Here is a 19,736-nt window from a genome sequence, read left to right as displayed (position 1 = left end):
AGCTTCAGACAAAAAGGTAGCTGGATTTAGAGTCTGACACCGCTGAATACACAGAATTAAGGCTGACAGTAAAACTAGATGATAATGAGTCACTCTTTGTACGGAGAAATGTTTAGTGTATGCGTTGTTAAGCATTGCTTCTAGATCATGCGTACTCATCAGGTTTAAGGTGTTCCCTTAGGCCTGATTCACACCTATGCATTTTTACTGCTTTTTGCATTTTGCAGATTTGCACTACAGTCCACTTAACATGGTTTCCTATGGAACGCGTTCTGTAGAAATCTGCGAAATGCAAAAAGCACTAAAAATGCATAGGTGTGAAACAGGCCTAACACAATGTCAGCTGTTTCCTCTACTAACAGGGCCGCAGCTGCCGCTGATTTTAAACAGGCAGGAAGTCCTCTGGCTACACTATCTAGTGCAGGGTTTCTCAACTCCAGTCCTCAAGGCGCCCCAACAGGTCATGTTTTCAGGATATCCCTCAGATGAAACAGCTGTGGTAATTACTAAGGCAGTGAAACTGATCAAATCACCTGTGCAAAGTAATGGGAAGCCTGAAAACATGACCTGTTGGGGCGCCTTGAGGACTGGAGTTGAGGAACACTGATCTAGTGGGTAACTGTAGTAGCCTACCGGTCTGTGTCTGTCACAAAACTGCTGTGTTAGTAGTCCGTTAGCATGACCGTTAACTTCTGCACAAAATAGGTAATAGGGTTTACTATAGTCAGGTAACCCGAGATTCGGAGCTGTCAGTAAAGATACTTTGATTTCTTTGAAAGCATTCTTCACTGCTGGGGTTAATTCGTCCTCTGTAAACTACCCTTGGCATGTCCCTTTAATAATTCCTGTGAAGGACCTATAATAGTGGAGGACTGAGTATCCTTCATCCAGTGATTTTTATTTTTTTAATCACAGGGCAGATTCCTCCGGTGGCCTCTCCGCACTTATTGGCATTGATAGGTGCACTAATAGGCAGCACTGATGGGCAGCACTGATAGGTGGCACTGAATGGCACTGATAGGCATCAGCACTGATGGACACTGACAGAGGAGAGGGGGAGTTTCACATTGAGCAGATCATAAGGCTTGCCAGAGCCCCTCAGTGTGAGAAACTGTCAGCTAATGAGGGAGAGAGATCAGCTGTCACAACTCCGCGGTGATGTCGGGGGTGGGCGGAGCCACAGGACTGAGCAGCTATCAAACACCAGCCAATCATTGGCTGTTTAAGAAAGGGGTGGAGCCACATACATGTAGCGAGCCGCCCAGACCCCATTCCATTGGCTGGTGTTTGATAGCTGTTCGGTCCCGCCCACTCCCAACATCACCGCTGAGTTGTGTCAGCTGATCTCTCTCCCCGCATGCAGTTACATTAGCCTGACAGTGTCACAGACTCAGCGGCTCTTACAAGCCTCACCATCTGCTCAATGTGAAACTGTTTCACAGGCAGCGTGGGCTACACATTCCTTGGGTGCAGCCTTTTACAGCATCCCAGCGGGCAGATATCAAAAGACAGCACGGTGATTAGGATGTGCGGCGGCCGGCGGGTACGCCTGACAACTTTTCACTGCAAGCTCCGGCCAGCTGCCGCCCCTCTTAAAGTGCCACCTGGGACAATGGTCCCACTGGGTCCCATGGTTGGGCCGGCCCTGTCAGAGGGCCTCCACGATCCCCCTCTCATAGTCCAGGGCCTTCAGACACCTGCTGCCCTAGTCCAGGACCTGCAGACACCCCCTCTTCTAATCTGGGACCTCCTAATCTGGATGGGGGGTGGAAGGGCGATACTCTCAGTATCTCCCTTGTACCCCCCTATCCAGAGGCCTTTGCCACACCAACCAACATTTCCAAGTCCAGGGCCTCCTCTGCAAACTCCCCACCCCCCTAGTCCAGGGCTTCCTCTGCACCCCCTCCACCCCAATCCAGGGCCTCCTCTGCACTCCCCTCCTAATCCAAGGCCTCCTCTACAGAGGGCAGAGTAGCCGGGTCTTTCACCGGCTGGAGTTACCCAGCCTGGAAGTGCTGTCATACCTTCCAAGGTTTAGAAGCCTTAAGAAGTCCTGGATGATTCTCACTCTGTGAGGAGCCATAGGATCACCCCTAAAGTTGCAGGAACACCCAAGGCAACACCCGGAGGGGAGACCTCATACCAGAATCAAACTGAAGCTGAGAGAAGGTCTTCAGATTGTCTGGATCACAGTGAGAAGGCCTTAGAGAATTCTCAGGAGAGCGACTGTTGCCTGTGAGCCCCATCTTCATAGAGGAACCATCCCAGACCTCCTGTTAGGGTTGTCCCTTGGAGGATCCCCTGTGATAAAATCTTTGGCCACCTTTCTATACAGAAGAATTCTGTGTTACTCCGGATAATGGCTGTAAAATAATGTCCTCATTCATGTTATTTAGTTCTGGGAATCCCAAAGCTTTTCCCAATCCCTATCCCAGTTCTACAAACCAAAGACACCATCTGTCTGATTACTGTCTGAGGACCAAGGGAGAGATTCTGGTTGTGGGGAAATACTGTGTGCCTGGCTGCGGGGAAATACTGTGCACCTGGCTGCGGGAAATACTGTGCACCTGGCTGCGGGAAATACTGTGCACCTGGCTGTGGGAAATACTGTGCGCTTGGCTGCGGGAAATACTGTGTGCCCGGCTGTGGAAAATACTGCATGAAATACTGTGCACCTGGCCATGGGAAATTCTGTGCGCCTGGCTGTGAGAAATACTGTGCGCCTGGCTGTGGGAAATACTGTGTGCCTGACTGTGGGAAATACTGTGCACCTGGCTGTGGGAAATCTGTGCGCCTGACTGTGGGAAATACTGTGCACCTGGCTGTGGGAAATCTGTGCGCCTGACTGTGGGAAATACTGTGTGCCTGTGTTTTGCTTGCGTCTATCTAGCAAGGTTACTTTGTGGTATATGCAAGGAAGCAGGGACTTCTGCAGTGTGTAAATGTGCTTTTACTATACAAAGATGCTGTACATAAAACTATTACAATATTAGGAATACAATACAAGACTGACAGATATCTTTAACAAGCAAAATGCCTAGCAAATGAACAGCCTATGGTCTATAACAGTACAAATACACTTAAGAGTTACTTAACTTTGGTTACTGTATGTTCGTGATCTCCATTGGCAACGATTCTCCTTGAGACCAGGCACCTTCTTGTATCATGAGTGGCTTCCGATCTTAAAACATGATGCGCCCTTTCCCAGTCTCTACTGCCTTTTTTATTTTTACAAGTTTGTTGACAAAAGCTAATGGTTACAAACTTGTTTCCATAACAACCGACTAACAGTCATTCTTTCAGTTTGAGAGCCCCACTTACCTGCTTACTGTAGCTATAGAGACAATAGCCTATTCAAACTGTCAATTGAATACAACAATGGTATCTACGTACCCATTGTATGCAACAGCATTGTTTGAACCTGACAGTAATCTGACCAACTACTACTATTGTCCCATGTAATGTTATGTCTGATTAATATAAAAAATCATATTTTAACAAACGCAATACAGCCTGGCTATGGGAAATACTGTGTAACCGTCTGCAGGGCTGAAACTTGAGAAGACCCGGGCAAAATACCAGCAGCTCCTATGGGAGTAGCATTACATATATGTAAATGAAAAAAGACCAAACATTTTAAACACCCCCCCTTGAAATTTTATTTCTTCATCAATTTTGGCCAAAATGCATTCCGCTACATGTCTTTGGTAAAAGAAACCTGATAAGTGTATATTGATTGGTAAATGTGAAATGTTATAGAGTCTACAAACTATGGGATATATACTGGAATTTGTATTTATTTATATTTTATATTAGTAATGGTGGTGATCAGTGACTTATCAGGGCACTGTGATAGATCGGCGGGCAATCTGACGCTGACTGGGGGGGTACACTAACTGACACTACCAGTGACACTAATACTGTGATCAGTTAGGGATGCACTGATGTTGATACCAAGCATTTACACGAGCATCGGTACTGGCGCAAATGCTCCTAATACCGAAACAGATACTTTGCAGTGCGATTTGCATCAATACAAAATGAATAAGCGCAAATCACACTGCAAAGAATCGCATGCGATTTGAACAGGAATGCAGTCCGATTCTTCACCGAATCACAAGTGATTTCCCCCACCGCTCCTGTTTGTGTGTGTGTATAGAATGAGAAAAGTGCCATCTAGTGGGCAATTTAAAAAAATGTTAGAACTCACAGTACAAATCTGGCCACATGCAAAATAATCTACATAGGTGTCCCGGTCTGCCAATGATAGCAAATCAGGGCCACTGGAGGTGCTCACATAGCTGAAGGAGATGTAGAGGCGGTCCACCCCCAAGCTGACATCACTTCCGCCCTATACCCGCGGGGTCCCGGAACTTCTCCTCCAGCCCTGTGATCACCTCCAGCAGCTCTGATTTGCTATCATCGGCGGACCGGGAAATCTATGTAGATTATTTTTCATGTGGCCAGATATATCCTGTGAGTTCTAACATTTTTCAAATTGCCCACTAGATGGCGCTTTTCCCTTTCTATATACACTCACAGGAGCAGTGGAGAAAATTGCATATGATTTGCACCAATTTTTTTTTGTATTGACGCAAAAATAGTGTACTCTGTATCGGCAAGTACGTGAACAAAAGTATCAGTACTTGTACTCACCAATAAAAAATGGTATTGGGGTGCAAACCTATGATCAGTGATATTACTATACACTGTCACTGTACTAATGACACTGGCTGGGAAGGGGTTAACATCTAGGGGTGATGAAGGGGTTAACTGTGTGCGTAGCAAATGTTAAAGTAGAACTATAGGCAAAACCCTTTTTTCATTTTGGATAGAGCAAAGGAGGGTTATAACCCCTGTCAGAATTTTTTTTCGCCATCTGTGTCCCATTGTGGAGATTTCCCTTCACTTCCTGTCCCATAGCCAAACAGGAAGTGAGAGGAAATCCCTGCAAATGAAGGGAATTCATTGGGGACCCCCAGGTCACCAGAACTAGTGTCCCCATTGAAGAGTTTACCCTCTATTACTTTTCTGGGGGGCAAGCCAAAATTTAGGAATTTTTATTAAATTCAATGATAATGGTAAACCGGACAAATAGAGAGGGGGAATCTCCCTAATGGAGGCACAGACCACAATAAAAACTGACAGGGGCTCTAATCCCTCTCCCTTTTTATAAAACAAAAAAAAAGTTTTTGCCTTTAGTTATTCTTTCACCACTTAAGGACCAAGCCTCTTTCTGAGATTTGGTGTTTACAAGTTAAAAAAGTTTTTTTGCTAGAAAATTACTTAGAACCCCCAAACATTATATTTTTTTCCCTAACACCCTAGAGAATATAATGGCTGTCGTTGCAATACTTTCTGTCACACTATTTGCGCAGCGGTCTTACAAGCGCACTTTTTTTGGAAAAATTCACTTTTTTTAATTAAAAAAATAAGACAACATTGCGCCCGCTCGTGGAATGGCGACAAACTTTTACCCTTAAAAATTTCCATAGGCGACCTCGCTGCCAGTGGAGGGCACTGGAGTGCGGCGGGAGGGCGCCCTCTCCCGCCGCCGATATAACAGTGATCTTGCAGCGAATCAGCCGCAGAGACCACTTTTATCTTGAAGCGGACCGCCCGCTGAAGAGGATACTGGGGTTATGGTGGCTAGCTTCTGCCAGAACAACGATATTCCTCTTCAAAGTAGTGACATAAAACAACGGAGGGCGGTCCGGAAGTGGTTAATGTGTGTAATGTGTGCTGATTATTACTACAAATCAATGTGTTCCTTTTCCATGCTTTGCAGGGAGAAGGAACAAAAATATCATTCCCTCTGTGCAGGGCCCTGATTTGTTGACAGAACTCTGGGCTGTGATTGGACACAGATGACCTGCTGTGTCTAATCACAGCAGGGGGTTGGCACTGGGATGTGTATGCACGTGTCCTGAATCCCTGAAGAGTCCAGCAATGTACAGGTACATCGCTGTGCGTGCATGGGCTGCCTGTTCGATGTACATTGCGGGTGGGCAGTCCAAAGGCAGTTAGGTCTCTCAGTTATTTGTAGGAACCATGTCTGATGAAGTAATTGTATGAGTGCGATCTCTGTTATTTGTAGGAACCATGTCTGATGAAGTAATTGTATGAGTACGATCTCTTAGTTATTTGTAGGAATCATGCCTGATGAAGTCATTGTATGAGTAAGATTACTAAGTTATTGGTAAGAACCATGCCTGATGAAGTCATTGTATGAGTAAGATTACTAAGTTATTGGTAAGAACCATGCCTGATGAAGTCATTGTATGAGTAAGATTACTAAGTTATTGGTAAGAACCATGCCTGATGAAGAACCCATATGAGTACGATCTCTCAGTTATTTATAGGACCCATGCCTGATCAAGTAATTGTATGAGTACGATCTCTCAGTTATTTGTGGGAGCCATGCCTGATGAAGTCATTGTATGAGTACGATTTCTGTTATTTGTAGGAACCATGCCTTATGATGTAATTATATAAGTACGATCTCTCAGTTATTTGTAGGAACCATGCCTGATGAAGTAACTGTATAAGTATTATCTCACTGTTATTCGTAGGAACCATGCCTGATGAAGGGGTCCATTTATGAAGAAAACTTGTTGAAAGAAAGTGACAAGCATTCATCCAGCCACAACAAATTCTTGTCATATTCACAGTGATTTCCTATGAAAGTCAGCTTCACCTAGTGACTGTAATGTGGCATTTTTCCTGAAATTAGGAAGAATAGTGCAATGTTACCTTATGGTCACTAGATGGAGCCAAAGATAATAGAAAATCACTGTATGTAGTAAAATTCAACCAACATTTGTCAAGGCTGGATGATAGCTTCTCACATTTGTCCAAAAAATCTTTTAAAAAAAAAAAAAAAGATCTTTAAGCATATGTGAAAGCCTACACCAAAAAATTTACTCAGCCAATGAAAAGTAATGACTCCATTTTTATTTTTATACTGCTATCAATGGCCAACACGGTACGACACTTCATTCATGTCTTTGGTGATCTCTGATCTCCTTATGAACTGTTTCTTACATGATGAAGATCAGCCATGGAGTATATCTGAGGTGTATATCAGCGTGTGCTTCTTCCCCACATGAGAGCTGTGATGTCCAGCAACATTCATATAGAAGACATTCTCCCACTCAAGGCACTAATACACCTCGAGGGTTGTGTGGGGTCCCTGATGTACAGGAAGACAGGACTTCAGTGAGGAACAAGTCCCTCAGGACAAGAACGTGGCATCTCCCCTGTGTGAGATCTCTGATGTCTGGAAAGATTGGACCTATCTGAAAAACATTTCTCGCACACAGGACAGGAATATGGCTTCTCCCCCATGTGAGATCTCTTATGTCTGTAAAGATTGGACTTATCTGAAAAACATTTTCCACACTCAGGACAGGAATACGGCTTCTCCCCCGTGTGAGATCTCTGATGAGTGTAAAGATCAGACTTCCGTGAAAAATCTTTTCCACACTCCGGACAGGAATATGGCTTATCCCTCATATGAGATCTCTGATGTGTGTAAAGACTGGAATTACGTGAAAAACATTTCCCACACTCAGGACAGGAATATGGCTTCTGTCCCGTGTGAGATCTCTGATGTATAATAAGATTGGATTTATCTAAAAAACATTTCCCGCACTCAGAACAGGAAAGTGGCTTCTCCCCCGTGTGCAATCTCTGATGTGTGTAAAGACTGGACTTTCGTGAAAAACATTTTCCACACTCAGGACAGGAATATGGCTTCTCCCCGCTATGAGATCTCTGATGTGTGTAAAGATTGTACATCTGTGAAAAACATTTCCCGCACTCAGGACAGGAAAGTGACTTCTCCCCAGTGTGAGATTTCTCATGTCTGTAAAAATGTGAAATATTTGAAAAGCATTTTCCGCACTCAGGACAGGAATACGGCTTCTCCCCTGTGTGAGATCTTTTATGCACATTAAGACCAGATTTAAAGTTGAAACATTTCCCGCACTCAGGACAGGAAAACCTCTTATCTGTTGGAAGGACAGCACCGTCCCTCACAGTCTGAGGTTCCTCAGGATAAGTGGAATACGATGGTCCATCTACACTGTGTGGTGCCGGATGGACATTTGAGGTAGTCGGGTTTTCTCCTGGACTATACTGTGTGATGTCCTCATCTTCTACTTTACAGTCTGGAGACAAAGTGAGACAATCCTCTGAGGTTTTCCTCATCTCCCGTCCATCTACTAAAATAGAAATAAAAAGATTATTAGTAGACATGAGTAGATTGGTTCCCCTAAACCAGGACTCCGCCCACATCAGGCAGCTTTGTCTCTGAGGATCTTACAATTCCCCCCTCAAGGTAACTAGTAAATGGGTCCTCTGATCTCCTACCAGTTCATTTCTTTATTCATGGGCCTTAATCAGAGAGTGAGGAAACAATGAGAACTGTCTTTTATAGGAGTGACAGTGATGAGGGGATTATAGGACGAGTGTCCCCACCCCCTCTATCACTCATTGCCATCTTCCCAACACAAAAAGTACCGCACTTCCTTATTTAGTCCATGATTTAGTCATGAATAACAGTGGGGCTGAGCCCCACCAGAGATCATAGTGAGGATGGGGGGGGGATAGAGATGGGTGAACAGTTCTGTTCGGCGAACACCCAAATTTGCAGGGCATTTGGCGAGTGTTTGTTCTGCCCAATGCCCTGCAATGCACTGCGTTCTGTACAGTGCATTATAAGCCCTGATTGGGCAAAGCTTTACCCAATCAGGGTGCAGTAAATAGCTGGTTGTTAAGAAGCGGGGCCAGGATGCCAGCCACTGCATCCTTAACAACCAATGAGTCATCAGCTGTCCTAGGGCTTCCCCACTGACAGCTGAATAGAAAAAAAATTGCTGGTGAAAAAAGATGGCGTGGGTTCCCCCCAAAACTTATACCAGACCCTTAGCCAAGTATATAACCTGGCAGGTCAAGAACGAATGAGCGCTCCCCCCTCCTGAATCATACCAGCCCACATGCCCTCAACATGTGCATGCTAGGTCGGTGATGTCACAAGGGGGCGGTGCCACCAGATAAAATTGTCATGTGGCCCCACCCTTACCTATATAAGAAATGTCAAACGACAAGCCAGGCATTTGGCGGTTTGCCTTAGTTGGAGACGGATCTTTTTATTTTCTTTTTCGGGTCCAGTGACGTGATTGACGATGGATCTATATCAGGAGATTCGACAATAAATTGTTAAAAACTGCCTCATGTTTTTATTTATTTTTACACTTTTTTGGTGAATTGGTAGGGGTGCCATTTACCCCATACTCGTTCACATAAGGTGGGGGCTGGGATCTGGACCACTCTGAATATAGAATAAAATTTCCACTCACCTGCTCTCATTTAGCAAGTAGAAAAAGATTAAAGGGGTTTTAAACCCTCACGGTTTTTCACCCTAATGCATTCTATGCATTAAGGTGAAAAACCTTCTGTCACTCAGCAGCTCCCCAGTGCCCCTTTATACTGACCTGAGCCCTGTGTTTCCCATGATGGGTGTGAGCACACCAGCTCCGGCCGGTGTCTTGTGTCCTGATTGGATAGATTGATAGCAGCTCAGCCATTGGCTCCCGCTGCTGTCAATCAAATCCAATAACACAGGTGTCGGGGGGGGCGGAGCCGAGTCCTGCTGTTTGTGTCAACAGACGCAGCAGCAGGAATCGGGAGCACACTCGCACGGGTGTCCTGAAGGAGAGCGCTTCTCCGACGGGATGCTCGAGAAGAGGAGGAGCCACGAGCACCACTGAGGGACCCCAGAAGAGGAGGATCAGGGCCACTCTGTGCATAACCAACTGCACAGCAGAGGTAAGTATGACATGTTTGTTTTTAAAAAAATAAAAAAACTGAACCTTTACAACCCCTTTAAGGGAGAGTGTGGGGCTGACTCAGGGGGGGGGGGGCGAGCACCACTGGGATGAGAGCCGTTCTCCCAGTGATAGGCCAGGGAAAGAGAGAGGGGAGGAAGAAGAGACCCATCCGGATCATCACACAGAGCGGAGATCGCTTGCTGTGACAGCTTTGATTTGAATTGCCGGCTGCTCGCAATCCCCGCTCTGTGTGATGATCCAACTGGCTCCACTCTTCCTGATCCCCTGCACTGATCAGGCTATGCTGATGGGCACAGATGAGGCTGCATTGATGGACATTGATGAGGCTGCATTGTTGGGCACTGGCGAGGCTGCATTGTTGGGCACTGGCGAGGCTGCATTGATGGGCACAGGTGAGGTTGCATTGATGGGCACAGGCGAGGCTGCATTGATGGGCACAGGCGAGGCTGCATTGATGGACACAGGCGAGGCTGCATTGATGGGCACAGGCGAGGCTGCATTGATGGGCACAGGCGAGGCTGCATTGATGAGCACAGGCAAGGCTGCATTGATGAGCACAGGCGAGGCTGCATTGATGGGCACTGGTGGGGCTGCACTGATGGGCCCAGGCGAGGCTGCATTGATGGGCCCAGGCGAGGCTGCATTGATGGGCCCAGGCGAGGCTGCATTGATGGGCCCAGGCGAGGCTGCATTGATGGGCCCAGGCGAGGCTGCATTGATGGGCCCAGGCGAGGCTGCATTGATGGGCACAGGCGAGGCTGCATTGATGGGCACAGGCGGGGTTGCATTGATGGGCATAGGCGGGGTTGCATTGATGGGCACAGGCGGGGCTGCATTGTTGGGCACTGGTGAGGCTGCATTGATGGGCCCAGGTGAGGCTGCATTGATGGGCACAGGTGAGGCTGTGCTGATGGACACTGATGAGGCTGCATTGATTGCCATTGATGGGTACTGGTGAGACTGCACTGATGATGCTGCACTGATGGGAACTGTGAGGCTGCATTGATGGGCACTGGAGAGGCTGCACTGATAGGCTGCATTGATGGGCACCGATAAAATTGTTGTTAATATTTATTTTTGTAACTTCTGCAAAAAACATTTCACAGTGTCATTTCATGGGATAATTTATGAGGATGTGTTTAAAGACGGAGTTAAGGGCGGGGCAACTGATGGCGAGTAACCCGTAATCAGTACTTGAGATTCTGAGCCCTGACACAGAGTATACAGTGTAATGGTCAGGACTCATAATATTGGTAGTCAGCAATCAGTGGAAGCTTTAATGTTTACATGAGACAAGTTGCAGAGCTCCCACACCTCTGCCTCCCATCTCCTAAGACTGCACTCAGTGACTTGGGTCTGAGACTATACAGACATATCCCTCCCCCTGGCACAGCCAGCAAATAACAGAGCAAGTAACCCTGGGAGAATTGTTCTGTCAGAGATCTTACTAGACCTGGGTATGGGGCAGAAGACCCAAAGCACATGCCCCAGGTGCCTAGGTCCAGCAACAACTATGATGAAATCAACATTTTGTTGCCAGCTGAATTCCAGAATCTCCATAAATCCAGTCTAGATACATAAATTGTGTCTACAGCATAAAGAAGGAAGATTATCCGAAAGAAATACAGGAATACAGGACGGGGAACACAGCTCAGGAAGGTGACCAGGGTATTACAGGCTGATATCACCCAGTCCTTGCCCTACTCTGGACCAATCAGTGAGCAGTATGGGTGGAGGAATGTATTTAGTGTTAATGACCCACCTGTGCTGATCTCTGTAGGAGTGTCCTCCTCTATAAATGTCCCCGTTATTCCATCCTCCTCCATAGACTGCTGATCATCCCTCTCTTCTTCTTCTGCTTTAACATCATCTTTTATAGTGATTGAATCTCCACTCTAAATTAAGAAAATGAGAGAATATGATCTGTAAAATATAAGTTTTATTGTGATATCACATAAAAAATCCACACATTGTCTCCATGAGTCTGTGTTTTATAAGCTCCTTCCCACCAACCTTGTAACAGTGAGGAATGGTGTGATCTTCCTGTGTGGAATCCCGGGAATACAAAGGATGGGGACATCTCTCTGGTGGGTTCCTGGTATTAGGTGTCTCCATTATATCCTTGTGTCCTTCTGAAAACTCCTCCATCACTCCATACTCCTCATCCTCCTCTTTATACTCTTCTTTAATAACAATATTATAATCACAGATGTTTCCACTCTGAAAGATATAAAAAAAATGCATTGTAACAAACATGCTTTTGTAATAATTATTAGCAATTATGATTTACTCAGGTTTCCACTCTGAATATATCCAAATTATATCATTGTAACAATGCAGATAATGTACAGATCCTAATGATACTATCAGTGATTGTTCCTCATCTACCTGATGATGGTGAGGGATGGTGTGATCTTCCTGTGTGGAATACCGGGAATACAGAGGATGGGGACATCTCTCTGGCAGGTTCCTGGTTTTAGGTGACTCCATCATATCCTTGTGTCCTTCTGAAAACTCCATCAATCCATACTCCTCATCCTCCTCTTCTTTAACATCAATATTATCTCCAAGGCTTCCACTCTGAATATTTAATAAAACAGCATTGTATACTTGTGTATAAATAACAACTGCCATGATTATTATGCATCTACCTGATGATGGTGAGGGATGGTGTGACCTTCCTGTGTGGAATCCCAGGAATACAGAGGACGGGGACATCTCTCTGGTAGGTTTCTGTAGCTGGATGACTCCACCATGGTGTCCTGGTACAGATCTTTGTGTTCTTTTGGAAACTCTGACTCCTCCATCACCCCATCCTCATCATCCTCCTCTTTTATCTCTTCTTTAACCTCAACTTTAAAATCTCTCAGGTTTCCACTCTGAATATAGAATAAAAATGACTTGACTTGTAACAATGCAGATAATGTACAGATCCTAATGATACTATCAGTGATGTTCCTCATCTACCTGATGATGGTGAGGGATGGTGTGACCTTCCTGTGTGGAATCCTGGGAAAACAGAGGACGGGGACATCTCTCTGGTGGGTTCCCATTACTGGATCCATCTGTAGGAAACACACACACTGACTGAATACATTGTTTCTATGTGTTTATCAGATGATGGGGGATCTAGGTGGACCCTCCGTACTGCTCTCTCCTTTACAATAAAGTCTCCTCTTACCCGGTGATGTGAGGGGTGGCTGATTGTCCATCATGACGTCCTTGTAGAGATCCTTGTGTCCTTCTAAATACTCCCACTCCTCCATGGAGAAATAGACAGTGACATCCTGACACCTTATAGGAACCTGACACACACAATGATACAGTCACCATCCAGACACATCCCTTGTCTGTTACTGGATAATGTCCCAGAATTCCCAGCACCGCTCACCTCTCCTCTGTGATCTCTCTGGTGACTTCTAGAATCTTCTTTGTATTTCTCTATTCTATCAGGGAGGGAGGTGGAGACAATGTGATGGTCATATGATCTCCGGACTTCACAGGAGGAAAACTCTAGATCTGAACACAAATAGTAAACTGAAATGATATTCCCAGAATCCTCCTCACCTCACCATTTAGTTTTCCATTTTTTTAAAGCCCCACTTCAGGGTGAGGTATTATTTTCTCCCACAGGACCCCCACACTTTGCAGGTTAAATGCTTGTTGCAGGTATTCTGACGTCATTACATACAACGTAGGACCAACAGTCCCACTTTGTAAGTGAGGATACCAAGGGTCCGCCCACATCCTAAGAGCATCAGAAAAAAAAAGCAGATAGAGGGACATTGGGAGGAGGAGCTATGAGGTCAGTGTGATGTCATAGGACATATAGACTCTGGATGGAGGGACATTTGGATGGGGAGATTTGAGGGGCCCTCTATATGAGGCTACCGTGCAAACCAAATCATTGTTCCTGGGTGTGTCCTTCCTCTCCTAAACTGAAGAGTAAATTTTGACCTTTACCATACAGAAATCTGTCAGGAATCTGTGAAAGTAAGCTCTCATGTGATCAGGTGACGTGCGGAGGAACGGAGTGTAAATAGCAGACAATTTTCTCCAGAGCTCCTAATGGTGGGGATGGATTTTGCTGAGTGCTGGTGCCAAGTTTCCACCCCCCAGGATCACTGCAGGTGTGGAGAAAAGCTGTGTAAGAGGATATGGAGGAGAGATGAGGAGGAGATCCAGGAATCAGGATAAAGGTCAGGACAAGCAACAGACGAGCGCATCCAAGAGATGAAGCCGGGGTCACTACACAGAAAATCAATCCAAGGAAACAACAGGCAGGACGAGGAATAGCAAGAAGGAGCTCAGAGACAAATGAGAATATTGCTCAGCCAATGGGAGATTATCTCAGCATGACTTACATAATGAAGGAGATGAGGGGGAGGGGAGGAAGTCACTTATGGTGACCATAGAGACATGGAAATTCAGCTGGTTCAGCAGGGATCGGTCACATTTCCATCCATGTGTGGTCACTGCCAGATAAAAGTCACTCGATCAGCGGCTGCAGCCAATAGCTTCATCACCGAGCTGTGTATTCTGAGAGCGAAGGAGCGCCCCCCATTGTCAGAATACAATAGTGCAGGAGATCAGCGTCAGTAGGGGGATGGGGATTCCCCCATCCCCCTACTGACGTAGCTGACGCCAGCACACCTCCGTCCTCCTCTCCAGTCCCTCTCCCAGAAATGTGAGGTGACTCCTTGCGTTCCAAACAACTGGGGACACAATGGTACTTTATCTCTACATCCTGTTTGAACCAACTCGGCCATTGTAGGCAAGGGTTCCAGCCACTAAACCGGAAATACCCTGAGAAAACTTCCCTGCAAACTAACTGTGAACTCCTTCTCACACCACAGACATGAGGGAAACAAATCCCGTTGTGAGCAGACAATACAAACAGCATTTGTATGAGCAAAGACAAGCACAGCAATACAGAAAATTCCAGGCAAACGGTCAAAATAAAGCAAGATGCCTATATCACCGCCATACATGTAATGGCAAAAGGAGGGGTAAGCACCCATTCAGGGTGAACTCTGTATACATTACTAGCGATACTATAAGGACTGCTTTGAACACTGTATTGATTGTTCCAAAAAAAACTCTCAGGTGCTACATCCCGCTTGCTATATTAAATGAATGGAATCATGCGGAGGAATATTGTTAGTTAACTGTATAACTTTGAATCCATTCTCATCTATATGTGAATACTGCCTACCGTTTTCCAGTCTGTCGGTGCTTTGAACTCTAATTAGACATCAAAGAAATCCTGGACAGCCGCACTCCAAAAATATTTGCCTTTATTCAATAAAGTGTCATCCAAAATACAGGTCACAACAGAGTGGAACAAAGCTTACGCGTTTCGCACTACACAGAGTGCTTAGTCATAGCTTAGAACGCTAAACCTGTTTTTGTTTCAGACGAATGAAGGAATGGGAACCATTAACCCCTACATGGCCTGCTGTCTATGAGACTCTGTATAGTATATAGCATAGATAAAAAAAAGCGAAAATACTGCGCTCCTAACAAAATAAACCTAAAAGTAAAAATAATAAATGTGGAGCAGCAACTAATATATGGAATACATACATATATCATCAAATGTGAAAAAAATAGCTGCGCTAAACAGTGAGACCACTAGTAATGAACCAATGCTAAACAAGGTGAAAATAAATAAATGTGAAAATAATCCAAAAAAAAAGACAATACTTAAATATACGAAGATCTTAAATAATGTGATATTGATTTAAAGGTGAATATGAAATTAATGAAAAACAAAGTCCAAAACATCCACTAAAACGATGTGATAAAAATGTGCAACAAATTTTGAATCATCCACTATGGTGATGTGGTCTAAATGTGCAATCTTCCATCATCCTTAAGTGCTGATCACCGTGAGAAGTGCGCGCTTACCAGAAGGCAAGCAAAGGACAGCTGGCGGCTAAACACCCAGCCAGGGTCTTGTCCTAGGGGTCCGGGATAGGGCCGAAACAACTAATCGATTAATCAACAACTAATCGATTATGAAATTAATCGGTTATGAAAATAGTAATCGATTAATCAGCCAGTAACATAATGGGGTTAAAGAAGCTAAAATTAGCCCTATATAGTACAAAAAGAGCAAATAATCGCTACTGTAAATATTACTTTCACTGTTGCACAGTAAAAAAAACTAAAGGCTATTTTTTTTTATTTTTTAACTCTATTATGTTACTAAATGTCTTAGGCCTGGTTCCCACCTATGTGTGTTTTTTGGTGCTTTTTACAGAAATGCACTACAGTTCATTTAACGTTCACATGTATGCTTTTTTCAGCTGCTGTGTATTTGGAAAGGGTCAAGGACCTTTTTTAATGCAAAACGGTGCTTTTTTTGGTTCAATATACTTCAATGGAGAAGCTGCAGAAAAGCATGTAATATTACAGTTCTGTTTAAAAATCTGCAAAACAGTCTATAATTTTTTTTTTTTCTTTAAATAAAAAAAATGTATCTGAGTCTGATGATATTTACCAGATTCAGCCTCTAATAGTATATCTCTTCTGTCTGTTATTCTCAGAGAGGATTAAAGATTTTACTCCCTAACCATATAGTTGGTTATTTATATTTACCCCTGCATATAAAGATATTTAGGAATAAATTGCCTTTTTTTTAAACTTTACATATTAACTAAATTATACACCACACTCCTTTTTAAGGTTATTAACCGATTAATCAAAACAATAATCGGCCAACTAATCGATTATGAAAATAATCGTTAGTTGCAGCCCTAGTCCAGGATATAGAAGTCGGAGGGCATCAAACCAGCCAGGACTCAGTTGTATACCAGATGTTACCCAGAAATAGAGAAAATGGAACTTCCCAGTGTAATACTAAGAATATTTATTGTAAAAGATAAAAATATATTGCACTTACAAACGAAGGGATAAAAAACAGCATGTAGACAGGCCGGCATGCGAACGCCCGTTGGCTCAGAAGGTCAAGCGCGATGACGTCAGCACGTCCAGCCCACCACAGTATACAGCATAGCAGGGTGATGTTATTTTGCAATGCTGAGCTTAAGCTACAAGATGGTCTGCAATAACAGGTCCAATTGCAGGGCTTACTTATCCTAGGAGTTATGCTGGCCATACACTATACAGAAAATCGTCCGAACCCATTTTCGAAAAACGAACGTTCGACCGTGACCGCAAACGATCGTGCCATCATATAATGACCGATAAATTGTTCAGTGGACATGAATAAATAATTTTTTGTTCGTTTTTTTTTTACATATACCTAGTGCAGACAGTTCGGATGGGAAACACATTAACCTTGCAATTTATCGTACGTTCGGCAGAAATTTTCCAAACTTCCCGTTCGTTTTTTTTCCCACAAAAACGTCACAAACGATTATCGATTTGTGCCCATTAACTTGCCGAAAAACGAACGAAGTGTCTATACGAACGATTTTTCGGCCGATTTTTCGTATAGTGTATGGCCAGCATAAGGATTAGGAGCCAACACACAATAATTCATTACCCACGTTCTCTCCACTGGATGGCTGCTATGTTTGATGGCAATTGATTAATGGCCCTTGTGGACACGGTTGCCAACAATAAATGGCTATTTAATTCTACTGGATGAGAACAGGTGACCTTTTTTCAGCTTTTATGTGCCTATTGTTCATTCCCTATCTGGGGGGCGGGATTTTGGATACGGAGTGTATGGGGGGCTATTTGAGCTCAGTGTTTTTAATGACATTCGTGTCAAATGTGTCGCAGTTGTATTTTTAATTAATAAACTGGTATATCGTGAGAGCGTGGTCCACTAGAGGGGGCTTTTTCCACACCGCCTCTGGTGAACTTAACGCCTGTGAAATATGTTTCATCAATAAAGTCTTATATTCATTTGCAAATAGACTGTAGTTGACCCTCCTTTTTTTATCTTTCTGGTGACATCCCTTTGTCCCAATATTCTAGTTTTGAGGATTCCCCCATCCCCCTCCAATGTGTGGATGGGGGAATCACTTCAGTTTTTTCCTCTCATCCCGCTGGCTGAACGATAAAACTGAACCATGTATGGCCAGCTCTGGAAGCAAGATATATTAATTATCAACTGATCCCCCTGAAGGGGTTAATCTACATATATCCACACTATATAGGTGTGTATCATCATCTGCTGGAGATAAAAGACATCACAGTGACTATGGAGGAAGAGGACGGACATGACGGGGGGTTACTGGGTGTAAATAGAAAATAAGATCTTATTACCTCCTCTGCTGCATCTTTCAACAATGTCTATACTTCCTATGGAATGTCCTGTGTGTACATGACATCACTTCCTGTCTTCCATAGAGACTTCCTATCTGGGTAGAAGTGAGATCACCACCTTGTGGAGATCAGAGGAACTGCAGCCCTGAGGAACATCTTGTAGTGTGAACACGGCCTTGTGCTGTGTGTGTATGTACTGTATATCCTTATAGACAGGGCCATCTTAAGAGCATTATAGGCCCCTGGGCAATACACTGCACTGGGGCCCTGTGTACACAATCACGCACGAGAATAAAAATGCAAATTATCAATAAGGCTATATTTATTGGTACTTCCAACAAAATCAGTGTTTAAACATTAACACATTGTTTGGACAATATAGCTTTTGATGGGCACAGTGGCAGCGTTTGATGGGCACAGTGGCAGCTTTGATGGGCACAGTGGCTGTGTTTGATGGGCACAGTGGCAGCTTTGATGGGCACAGTGGCTGTGTTTGATGGGCACAGTGGCTGTGTTTGGGCACAGTGGCAGCTTTGATGGGCACAGTGGCAGCTTTGATGGGCACAGTGGCTGTGTTTGATGGGCACAGTGGCAGCTTTGATGGGCACAGTGGCTGTGTTTGATGGGCACAGTGGCTGTGTTTGATGGGCACAGTGGCAGCTTTGATGGGCACAGTGGCTGTGTTTGATGGGCACAGTGGCAGCTTTGATGGGCACAGTGGCTGTGTTTGATGGGCACAGTGGCTGTTTGGGCACAGTGGCAGCTTTGATGGGCACAGTGGCTGTGTTTGATGGGCACAGTGGCTGTGTTTGGGCACAGTGGCAGCTTTGATGGGCACAGTGGCAGCTTTGATGGGCACAGTGGCTGTGTTTGATGGGCACAGTGGCAGCTTTGATGGGCACAGTGGCAGCTTTGATGGGCACAGTGGCAGCTTTGATGGGCACAGTGGCTGTGTTTGATGGGCACAGTGGCAGCTTTGATGGGCACAGTGGCAGCTTTGATGGGCACAGTGGCTGTGTTTGATGGGCACAGTGGCTGTGTTTGGGCACAGTGGCAGCTTTGATGGGCACAGTGGCAGCTTTGATGGGCACAGTGGTTGTGTTTGATGGGCACAGTGGCAGCTTTGATGGGCACAGTGGCTGTGTTTGATGGGCACAGTGGCTGTGTTTGATGGGCACAGTGGCAGCTTTGATGGGCACAGTGGCTGTGTTTGATGGGCACAGTGGCAGCTTTGATGGGCACAGTGGCTGTGTTTGATGGGCACAGTGGCTGTTTGGGCACAGTGGCAGCTTTGATGGGCACAGTGGCTGTGTTTGATGGGCACAGTGGCTGTGTTTGGGCACAGTGGCAGCTTTGATGGGCACAGTGGCAGCTTTGATGGGCACAGTGGCTGTGTTTGATGGGCACAGTGGCAGCTTTGATGGGCACAGTGGCTGTGTTTGATGGGCACAGTGGCTGTGTTTGATGGGCACAGTGGCAGCTTTGATGGGCACAGTGGCTGTGTTTGATGGGCACAGTGGCAGCTTTGATGGGCACAGTGGCTGTGTTTGATGGGCACAGTGGCTGTTTGGGCACAGTGGCAGCTTTGATGGGCACAGTGGCTGTGTTTGATGGGCACAGTGGCTGTGTTTGGGCACA

At 45.0% G+C, this 19,736-nt stretch overlaps 2 protein-coding genes across 2 annotated transcripts in view; one reads left to right on the top strand and one right to left on the bottom strand.

The window, feature by feature from the left end:
- LOC141121724 (uncharacterized) overlaps positions 1-19,736 on the top strand; it is a 197,573-nt gene that overhangs the window by 37,993 nt on the left and 139,844 nt on the right.
- On the bottom strand, positions 6,979-18,177 carry LOC141121658 (uncharacterized). Its single transcript, XM_073611336.1, has 9 exons — positions 18,099-18,177; positions 13,246-13,373; positions 13,036-13,159; positions 12,822-12,919; positions 12,506-12,733; positions 12,243-12,434; positions 11,868-12,074; positions 11,617-11,749; positions 6,979-8,225 (listed from the first exon to the last, which is right to left on the bottom strand). The coding sequence occupies exons 3-9, from the start codon at positions 13,118-13,120 to the stop codon at positions 7,216-7,218; spliced, it is 1,953 nt and encodes a 650-aa protein (XP_073467437.1). The 5' UTR covers positions 13,121-13,159; positions 13,246-13,373; positions 18,099-18,177; the 3' UTR covers positions 6,979-7,215.

This window comes from Aquarana catesbeiana, unplaced genomic scaffold (genome assembly GCF_042186555.1).
Source record: "Aquarana catesbeiana isolate 2022-GZ unplaced genomic scaffold, ASM4218655v1 unanchor228, whole genome shotgun sequence".
Lineage (NCBI taxonomy): Eukaryota > Metazoa > Chordata > Amphibia > Anura > Ranidae > Aquarana > Aquarana catesbeiana.
This window is presented reverse-complemented; position numbering and strand designations above follow the sequence as displayed.